Genomic DNA, 11,384 nt, shown 5'->3' on the forward strand with positions numbered 1-11,384 from the left:
GAGTGTTTATTGCTCAAGTTCTTGTGAGATTTGAAGGTGAGTGTTCTAGTTTTTAGATACAAATGTGAGATTTCTATGCTTGGGGAGTGATAAAGTGTAGATCACTTGTTGTATTTATGAACAAAAATAGTGGAATTACTCATTGAGCTAGGCTCCATAAACGTAGTGAAACTAAATTGTCTAAACAAACCTTGGTGTTCTTTGTATTTCTGCTTATACAGTTTTTGTAATGTCAAGCTGTAGTGACCACTACAATCTAGCACTTCAATTGCATTTTTTATTTTAAGCATGTTGGAAAATATGGATATCACATATATAATAAGGGTAATTTCATGTTATTATTTACTATCATGATAGGTTAGCCCAAATTAAAAGTGATCTAATTTGGTTAGAATTTTATTGGGCTTTAATTATTAAATAAAGTATGGGTCAAATATATGTAGATACTCTAGTAATTGAGTTCTAATCAAATTCTAATTAATAATGGGCTAATTAGAAATTGATTAGAACTAATATGCCAAGGTTATAAATATTAGGGTTATGGTCCCCAAATTATACACGAGATATCTTTTTAATATCCCATCATTAGGAAAGAGAGAGTAGATATTCTCTAAATTTCTTGTGTACTAATTTGGAAGATCAAATTCCCAAGATCCAGTAAAACTTCAAGGAATCCATGGATTTAGGTACACTTCCGCATCTAATTTTGTTCTTATTTTATTCTTGATGATTTGACATGATAGATCCTGGTTTATTCAGTTTTATTATAAATTCAGATTTTGACTTTTAATTAAGGATGTCTGATATTTTAAATAAATTAGCTGAAACAAAATGCTACCAAAGTGACCTCTTTTGTGTACATTAGTTTATTTGAAATATTAAGATGATTATATGTTTTTGTGATTCATGAGGTTATTAATTGACCTAAAGGTAAGTTAATATTAGGCAGAATTTCAACTACATATGTGGTGATAAATGTGTGACAATTATAAGGTATTTTATGTGAGCAATAAGTTAGTCCAAAGATTAATTCATTGTTTGACATAATTTATTGTCAATGTTTGATTGCTACAACAAGAGTACTGCTTACTATTAATATTACTGTCCAAAGACTTGTTATTAATGTTGTGTTTCGTATCTTGAGATGGGATTAACCATTATCTTGAATTTATTATTTACTTATGAATATCGATTTAAGCTTGTTTTTGTTCTATATTCAGCTAATTCATTTTCTGCTGCCACAATATCTTCTAATATAAATTTTATACCCATGCTTAATGGGACTAATTTTAAGGAATGGAAAAGGCACTTATTTATAGTGCTTGGATGTATGGACATAGACCTTGTACTAAAGGAAGAACAACCTGCACCTCTCACTGTGGAAAGCACCCCTGATGTTAAGAGGGATTTTAAGAGGTGGGATCGTTCAAATCGCATGAGTCTAATGATTATGAAACACATCATTCCAGAAGCCTTTAGGGGCACAGAATCTGAAGAGATTACTCAGGCCAAAGGTTTCTTTAATGAAATTGAAAAATGTTTTCTAAAAACGATAAGATTGAGATGAAATCACTTCTGACTTCTTTGATGTCTATGAAGTATTAGGGTTAAGGAAACGTAAGGGAGTACATAATGGAGATGTTCCATATTCCTTCAAGACTTAAGGTACTTAAGATCAAGCTTTCCGATGAATTGCTTGTTTTTATGATTTTGGTATCACTTCCTGCATGGTTTAATTAATTTAAAATTAGTTATAACTGTTAAAAGGAGAAGTGGACCCTAAATGGGCTCATTTCTCATTGTGTGCAAGAGAAAGAAAGGTTGAAGAGTGATAAGTCTAAAAGTGTTCATTTGGCCAATGCCTCTAAAGACAAGGGAAAAAAATATCAGAATGAAGCTGCTAAGGGTCTAGTTCAAAAGAAACAATAGCAAGCTACAGAGAGTTGTTTCTTTTGCAACAAGTCTGGACACGTAAAGAAAGTGTAACGTCCTGATTTTCGGATTTATTCGCGGTTTTCAATATTTTGTAAAGATTTTAAAAAATTTTGTATTTGGATGTGAAATTAATATTTTGAGTAGGTAAATGGGCTTATAGAAGGCCCATGTGTTGGCCAAAACCCGGTTAAATTTTTGAATTTTTAGACTTAGGAGTTAGGGGTTCTGGCTAGAGGGCCCTTGTATAGAGTTATGGGTAAATTGCATCACAAAAAGAGCCTTAGTAAAGTGACAAGGGTGATGCCGCTAGGCTCCTAAAAAGATGGCGTGTGGAGCATTGGGGAAGGCATGGGATCGATTCCCTGTGTTGACAAATAGATGCATTTATTTTTTAAGTGCGGGAGGGTAGTGTTGGAGTCCAAAGCGGATTTCGCTAAAGGAGAGTTTGAATCACCCAAACGCTTGGATTAAGGAGGGATAAGGGAGAGATTTAAGGGATTTGGAGAGAGGCTAAGAGTTGGCCGAATTAGGGGAATTAGAAAGGGGATTTCGGCAGAGGGGTATTAGGTTAGTATTTCGGCACTTAGGGTATTGAGTGGTGCCATTTTCTTCTGCTTAAACACCTTAGGGTTGTTCTTTTCTCTCTTTTTTTTTCCTGTTTAGCCGAAACCACCATTCTCTCTATTCTTCATTCTTCATTTTTTTCTTCTTCAAAACTGTTTATCAAACCTGCTGTTCATCAACACTTGTGCCGAAACCACAAAAGTCGAAACCTCAAAAAATACATTAGTTGTGCCGATTTCTTCCAAGCCAAATCCTTCGATATTTTTGTGCCTAATAAACGACAATCATCTTTTCTAAACCCTAGATTCCTATCGGCAATTCTACATCAAGGTTATAGCCCCACATTGTCATCTCCTTCATCACCCAAAAGCCGAAAAACCATAGATTTGGGGGCTTATAGCCGAAACTTCAAAACTCCGGGAGTCGAGTTTTACCATCGTTTGAAAGATAAATCTACATCAGATTGCATGGAGATCAAAAAGGAGTAAGGGGTGGTCCTATTTTACAAAGTTAGGAAAAGCCGAAGTCCCTAAAATCTAGGGAGGCTGTCGATTTGGGCATGTGGCTCTAAGGGTTTTAATCGACGTTTTCACAATGATTAGTGGCTTCTAAGTGTTGGATTGAAGGCGTGGGTTGTTGGAGCAATCGGATTCGGAGCTAGCTATCGATTTTGGCAAAAAGGTAAGGTTTCAAAGGCTTTTAGGGACATGGTTCGATCATGGATAAGTAGGTTGTGGGTTTAGTGATTATGGTTTGTAAATAAGAACTATGCTAATCTATTGTAGGACATCAAAAGGGATTTCAGTAGCAGTCGTCGCGAAACAGGTGTGTACCGAACACCCTTTCTTAGTTCAATTCGGCAAAAGCCGAAATGCCGAAATTCTGACATTTCATGGGCTTGTGAGTATGCGAATGCTCTCAAGACGTAGAGTAATTGTTAGATCTAGCACCGCAAGGTGGTAAGTAAGTTTGTGTGATGTCTTAACGTACTTCGGAAAAAGAGGGCCTCGATGGGCCAAAACTGGGCCCAATGGGCTTACGGACCAATATGGGTAAGAGATGGGCAAATTAGCCTGTTAGTTAGATGGTGGAACCAAACTACATAAAACTGTTGAAAATTACTGAAGTAGCTTGTGTAGTTGCTAAGTTACGAAAATTACCGATATACCCCTAGGGTTTAAATTGGCTAAACTGCATGATTGATTAATACTGTATTTTACATGATATGCTTTTATTAATATCTGTTGCATGGGATTGGGGTATTGATGGAGGAAGTATTGAAAGTGGTTCATCCACGTACTGGAGGCTTTGCCTCAACCTCATCGATATTTGAGCGGCGTTGTTTAACTCAGAAGTGTAGGGTGGGTGGGTTGAGATATTCCCCACATGGAGTGTAGGGCTGGTACGGTGCAGTGTAGCGGTTGGTGGGTTGAGTAGTCTCCCCAGATGGGTTTGCATACATTACTACTATTGTTACCTATGTTACTGAACTGGGCCTATGGGCCACACTGTTATGTAAAAAGGGCTAAGGCCTTGCTACTGTATTCGAAAAGGGCTTGGTCCATTGTGTATCGTTATCGAATAGGGCTTAGGCCCAATGGGCTCGAGTGATTTGGGCTTTGGATGGGTTTCAGATACACCGAGTTTCCCAAACTCACCCTTCCTCTTCCATCCTTGCGGTGAGCTCTAGTTGGTGGACTTGAGTCAAGGGATTCAGAGTGGCCATGAAGATTGATTGCCGGATTTAATAAGTTTAGCATTTAATTTGGATTATTTTTATTATGCTTAAAGTTGTAATAAGGCCGCTCTTTTTAATTAATTTTATTTTGGGGATTATTAAACTGGTTAGCACTAGGGTTCGTTTTATAAAAACTACTTGTTTTTAAAAGATCACGATGACGCGCAAAGTTTCCGCAAAGTAAATGTCTTTCCAAGAAAATTAATATTTTAAGCAGACTTAAACTTGTTTTAATGTTTGTAGACACGTAACCTGCTTAAAGTGTGGCAATGGATGTGTGCATGTTTAGGATTGGATCCGGGAAGAGCTTGGTACTTAAGCGGTCCTATAAGACTCACCTCTTCTTTTCTGGCTTCCTACCTGGTGCACAGCTTCCATTCACTTTAACTTAAAACAAGAACAGATTTTTGCTAAACTCTAAACAAAGAATTTAGATAAACACATGTTTTTGAAACATCTCTATTTGACATACTAAATTCGGCCGTAACGTCTGGGCCGGGTTTGGGGTGTTACAGAAAGATTGTACCAAATATCATGCTTGGCATGCAAAGAAAGGTATAATTCTTAATTTGGTCTGTTCTGAGATTAATCTAGCTTCAATACCTAGAAACACTTGGTGGATAGATTCTGGTGCTACTACTTATGTAAGTTTTCCTATGAGGGTTGCCTGAGTTACCGAAAGCCAAGTGATGGTGAAAGACACATCTTTGTGGGCGATGGAAAATTGGTAGAAGTGGAAGCAATTGAGCATTTTAGGTTGTTATTAGGAGCTGATTTTTATTTGGGTTTAAAAGACGCTTTTATTATACCGTCATTTAGACGAAATTTAGTTTATGTTTCTTCGTTGGACAAATTTGGATATTATTATTCATTCAGAAACAATCAATTTAATTTGTCTTTAAAGTCAAATGTTATTGGAACTGGTTATTTAATTACTTATGACAACCTTTATTTGCCAAGAACAGTTGCATCCTATAATGAAACCTTACATGTGGAATCATGTGCTATTAAACGCAAATTAAATAAGGAAAATTCAGTATCATTATGGCATAGGTGCTTAGGTCACATATCAAAAGTTAGAGTTGAGCGCCTTGTGTCTGATGGTATTTTAGAGTCCCTTGACTTCAAAGACTTTGATGTCTGTGTCGATTGCATTAAGGGAAAACAGACCAAAACCAAGAGATTGGATGCAAACAAATCTTCAGGCATCTTAGAATTAATTCATACAGATATTTTTGGGTCATTCCCTACGACATCCTGGAATGGTCAATAATATTTCATAACATTTTTAAACGATTACTCATGTTATGGGTCCCTATATCTCATTCATGAGAAATCTTAGTCTTTGGACATGTTCAAAACTTATAAAGCTGAAGTTTCGAATCAACTCAACAAAAGGATTAAAAATGCAAGATCTGATTGTGGTGGTGAATACTACGGTAGATATGATGGCTCAGGTGAATAATGTCTAGGACCATTTGAAAAATTCCTAGAGGAATGCAGTATTATCCTACAGTATATCATGCCAAGATTACCTAGTATGAATGGTGTAGCTGAAAGACGAAACAAAACTCTTAAGGATATAGTAAGGAGCATGATTGCTCATTCTACCTTACTTGAGTCACTTTAGGGAGAAGCATTAAAGACAGCAGCTTACATTCTGAATAGAGTACCCAATAAAGTAGTTGCAAAAACACCTTATGAGCTTTGGACAAGTCAAAAGCCTAGTCTAAAGCATTTTCACATTTGGGGATGTCCAGCTGAAGCAAGGCCTTATAGGCCACATGAAAAGAAATTCGACTCCAAAATAGTAAGCAACTACTTTATTGGCTGTTCTGAGCTATCTAAGGGCTATAAATTTTATGATCCCATAACAAGGAATATTTTTGAGACGGGGACTGCAACATTTTTTGAGGATGTTGAGTTTGGGGGGAGAAACAAGGTTAGAAACATTGCTTTTGAGGAGGAATTAGATTCTAACTCATTTCCTACTATCACTTTTGACGATATGTTCAGGTTCTTATACCTATTATTGATCAAGAAGTGAATCCAGAACCTCTACAAGACAATGTTAAACAACTCCCCATTCAAAATGTGGTAATTGTTCTAGAAGAACAAATTCAACAACCTTAAGAACTAGTGCCATTAAGGAGGTCCAAAAGAGAAAGGAGAAATACTATTCTAGATGATTATATTATATTTTTCCAAGAACATGAGGATGATAATGGAATGATGGAAGATGATCCAATAAACTTTCATCAAGCCATGAAAAGTTTTAATTCTCAAAATTGGATTGATGCCATGAAAGATGAGTATAAATCTATGTAGGACAATAAACTTTGAAAACTTGTCCCATTACATGAAGGTGCAAAACCAATTGGTTGTAAATGGATATTTAAAACCAAGAAGGATGCAAATGGTAATATGGAGAGATATAAAGCGCGTCTTGTAGCTAAAGGATATACTCAGAAAGAAGGTATTGATTTTACAGAGACTTTCTCTCCAGTTTCATTGAAAGACTCCTTTAGGATAATCATTGCGCTTGTTGCTAATTTTGATCTTAAGTTACATCAGATGGATGTTAAGGTTGTGTTTCTTAATGGCGACATTGAAGAAACAATTTATATGGTACAAACAGAAAATTTTGAGTCAGAAGACTCAAAGAATATGGTTTGCAAATTGACAAAATCTATCTATAGACTCAAACAAGCTTCCCGTCAATGGTACTACAAGTTTCATCAAATAATTGTTTCGTTAGGTTTTGAGATGAATATTGTTGGTGATTGTGTGTATCACAAATTCAATGAGAGTAAGTACATATTTCTGGTTTTATATGTTGACGACATTTTGCTTGCTGTTAATGATGTAGGCTTATTACACGAAACCAAGAGGTTTTTATCTAAGCATTTTGAGATGAAAGATCTTGGGGACGCCTTTTTTGTTTAGGAATTTAGATACATCGAGATCGATCTTGAGGTATTCTTGGATTATCACAAAAGAGCTATATCGATAAAGTACTCAAAAGGTTTGACATGCAGAGTTGTAGACTAGGTGACACCCCTTGTCACTAAAGTAGACAAATTTAGTCTTACTCAATACCCTAAAAGTAACCTTAAAATTTAGGAAATGCAAAAGATTCCCTATGCATCAGCTGTTAGGAGTTTAATGTATGCTTAAGTATGTACGCGTTCAGACATTGCATACATTTTTGAGATGTTAGACAAATATTTAAGCAACCCTGATATAGACCATTGGATAGCAGCCAAAAGGGTTATGAGATATCTTTAGAGAACAAAAGATTACATGTTTACTTATAAGAGATCAGGTCTTTTGGAGGTCGTAGGGTATTCTGATTCTGATTTCGCTGGGTGCCAATATAGTAGGAAATTTACATTAGGCTATATTTACCTGTTAGTTGGAGGAGCTATATCTTGGAAAAGTGTCAAATAGACACTTGTAGCTTCGTCCACTATGGCAGCAGAGTTTGTAGCATGCTATGAGGCATCAAACCATGGAATATGGTTGCGAAACTTTGTCACATGGTTGCACATTTTGGAGAATGTAGAAAGACCACTCAAATTATTTTGTGACAATAAGTGAGCAGTGCTGTATTCCAATAACAACAGGATTTCATCTAAGTCAAAGCATATTGACATAAAATTCCTAGTTGTAAAAGAAGAGTGCAAAATGGTCAAATATCTATAGAGCACATTAAGATAAACTCCATGATAGTGGATCCGCTCATAAAAGGTTTACCACCTAAGGTTTTTCATGAGCACGTCGCTCACATGGGTATTACATTGTTTAAGGATATCATGATTTAGTGGGAGTTTATATTTTATTTGTTTTTAGATATTTATGTATTTGGGTTATTTTCTAATCAGAAAGAAAGTATTCAGTTTATTCACTCTGTTTATTGTTTTGAAACTAACCTCACTTAAGTTTAAAGACGACCAGTTGAAAATAGACATGTTTAGATCATATGGCATGTAATTTCCATGCTACACATCCATACTTGATCTATGTCATTTTGTTGTGTTAATATACGTGATTATGGATGGATTTAGTTACGATATATGTAACGAAAGTTGCCTTGGTTCTATGTTAACATAATTAATGGACGAGATTGTTCGGAATACCTTTTTGATATGATAGAAAAATTTTGAGCTCATAAGGTTATATAATGACATGTAATTATAAAGTAATTAGTATATATATGTGGTCCAAGTGGGAGATTGTTGGAAAATATAGACATCACATATATAATAAGGGTAATTACATGTTATTATTTACTATCATGATAGGTTAGCCCAAATTAAAAGTGATCTAATTTGGTTAGAATTTTATTAGGCTTTAATTATTAAATAAAGTATGGGTCAAATATGTATAGATACTTGAGTTCTAATCAAATTCTAATTAATAATGGGTTAATTAAAATTGATTAGAACTAATATACTAAGGTTATAAATATTAGGTTATGGTCCCTAAATTATACACAATATATCTTTTCTAATATCCCATCATTAGGAAATAGAGAGTAGATATTTTCTGAATTTCTTGTGAGCTAATTTGGAAGATCAAATCCCCAAGATCCGGTAAAACTTCAAGGAATCCATGGATTCAGGTACGCTTCCGCATCTAGTTTTGTTCTTGATTTATTCTTAATGATTTGACATGATAGATCCTGGTTTATTCAGTTTTATTTTTAGATTTATTTTACAAATCTAACAAAGCAAACAAGCAACTTAAGGTAATAACAATTTGCATAAGAATAAACACTTAACGTATTTAGTGATGTATCTTGGTGGTGTTGTTTGCTAAGAGTTTTTTATATGAAATTATTAGTCTTGTGTACAATTGCCAAATAATGTTTTTCCATTGTTTTATTTGAAGATTATATAAAAGTATGAAAAGATGAAAATACCTCTATAATAATATTAATTACACTACAGCAAAATTGATTTTTAGCGGCGTTTTTTAAGGCCTTTAGCGGCGCTTTTAAACGCCGCTAAAAATATTTGTGGCGCTTTTGCAAACGCCGCAAAAAACGCCGCTATAAATAACGCCGCAAAAATTTACGGCGTTTATCTAAAAAAACGCCGCTAAAGGTCATGACCTTTAGCGGCGCTTTCCCCACAAACGCCGCTAAAGGTCATGACCTATAGCGGCGCTTTCCCCACAAACGCTGCTATAAGTCATGACCTTTAGCGGCGCTTCCCCACAAACGCCGCTAAAAGTCATAAAATTTTAAAAAAATATATATTATAAAAGTCATGAAAAATATAAAAAAATTAAATTTCATTATCAAAATATTAAGAAGAATAATATCTATAATATAAATATATATGCCACCAAATAGAAAGTTTATCAATAACAATCAAACAAAATATCGCACTTATCATACTACACCAGAAATCTAACAAAATACAAATAGAACAAAATAATGATAGAATGCACACTTTAAGATCAGCAGTTAGCTCAAACAAGTCGTCACTATGTATGAATTCAGCTAATCCTGAACTATGCATCCAATAAAAACTCAAACCTAAGAAAAAAGAAACAAAAGTTTGTGGGATTCAGCAAGATAATGAAATTGTAGACCAGCCGGAAACCAATATGGCTGCAATTGTGCACATCGTAAATGTGAAACAGAATCTATAGAAGCATTTTGTAATTCTTCAGACCATAAGTAGTTTGACAAATATACACCTTTATATGTTAAGACAACAAACAAATAACAGAGACACACCCATGGCCAGTTCCTGATCATTGGTAGCCTCAGACATCTCAGCATCACCCGCAGAAGAATCAGATCCTGGGATATTCATCGATAATACAAGGGCCTGCTTTAGCAAAGCATCATCCTCATCCTGCCACAACATCAGTTAGCCAAAACCAATTTGAAACTTAAGTTGCATTATCCAATGCTAACGGATATTAATTGGTGGAATAGTAAAATATTTTGACTTCAAAACAACTAATACAACCATGGGATCAGTAACTTGTTCAGTTGCATTCTGCGAATCGGACTGTGGTTGCACTTCCTCTTCTTTTTCTTGATTAGAAGATTTCTCAGCAGCCTTCTTGGTAGCAGCTTCTTGCCTTGCTCTCTCCTCTTCCATAGAAACCCTTACGGCAAGAGCCAGCTCTGGATCTATATTTGGATCCACTCCGAAATCAAAATTAGTAACACCTACTGATGCTGCATGAGCAGCAAAGCCACCTCCTCCTTCCCCATCCCTAGTGAACATAGGTGTGCTGCCATAGAAATACAGAATCACTATTAAGCAGCAATATAACTATATGACTAGAATGTATTATTTCCCCCTCAAGAATCCAAATACTTGAAGAGAAAACAAAGAATAAGGCGGAGCAACATAAAACCTGATGAGCACATCAGAAAGTGCATTTTGACCAGGAGGAACATGAACTATATGACTACTGTCATTATTATTAACAGATGCAAGAAGAGCCTCCAACTTGTCTGGCTTTCCATCTTCATCCTCACTAAAGTCAACAATATCAAGAGCTACACTGTTCTTTTTCAATTTCTTTCCTATCATCTCCAGGACCTTCTTTTCATACTTAATGGGACTGAAAGCATAAACATAAGGGGAAAATAGTTATATTCAAATTGAAGTAAATAAGGAAATTGAAGATCAACCAAATATACCTTCCAGCAAAAACTATAATCCTTTGGTGTTGAAGTTTGTTTTGGCGATGCTTTAGGGCCAGCTGAGCAATCTGAATTCCAGCTGCTAGGTTCATCTCACCCCCCATTTATAGACCTATGTTAAAACACAGAAAATTACATTAAGAAGAAGTGGAAGAAGGTGATGTGGATGGGGAAAGTAAGAAAGCATTTATGACCTTGAATCCGGAAATACTTAAAAAAAACACTAAGGGACTAATCATTAATCAAGCTGCTTTTGCATAAAATGACAAACTACACTAAAAGTTAATGCAAAACTCAATCAGCAAGAACAAGTCCTTAGAGCTGTAAACGAGCAAATAATCTGATGGACAGTTCATAAACAATTAAATTTCTGTTCATTTATCAAGCTAAATAAATAAACATGAACAAGATTTTGAAGCTCATTTGTTAAATGAACCTCACAAACAAGCTTATTTATATTTGTTTAAAACT

The 11,384-nt window shown here is 35.2% G+C and overlaps 1 protein-coding gene across 1 annotated transcript; it reads right to left on the reverse strand.

The window, feature by feature from the left end:
* Positions 1-9,635: 9,635 nt before the first annotated feature.
* LOC108462854 (26S proteasome non-ATPase regulatory subunit 4 homolog) lies at positions 9,636-11,111 on the reverse strand. Its single transcript, XM_053024509.1, has 6 exons — positions 10,911-11,111; positions 10,622-10,831; positions 10,225-10,495; positions 9,987-10,107; positions 9,697-9,782; positions 9,636-9,653 (listed from the first exon to the last, which is right to left on the reverse strand). The coding sequence occupies exons 1-6, from the start codon at positions 11,015-11,017 to the stop codon at positions 9,636-9,638; spliced, it is 813 nt and encodes a 270-aa protein (XP_052880469.1). The 5' UTR covers positions 11,018-11,111.
* Between the last annotated feature and the right edge of the window lie 273 nt (positions 11,112-11,384).

Source organism: Gossypium arboreum, chromosome 13 (assembly GCF_025698485.1).
Source record: "Gossypium arboreum isolate Shixiya-1 chromosome 13, ASM2569848v2, whole genome shotgun sequence".
Lineage (NCBI taxonomy): Eukaryota > Viridiplantae > Streptophyta > Magnoliopsida > Malvales > Malvaceae > Gossypium > Gossypium arboreum.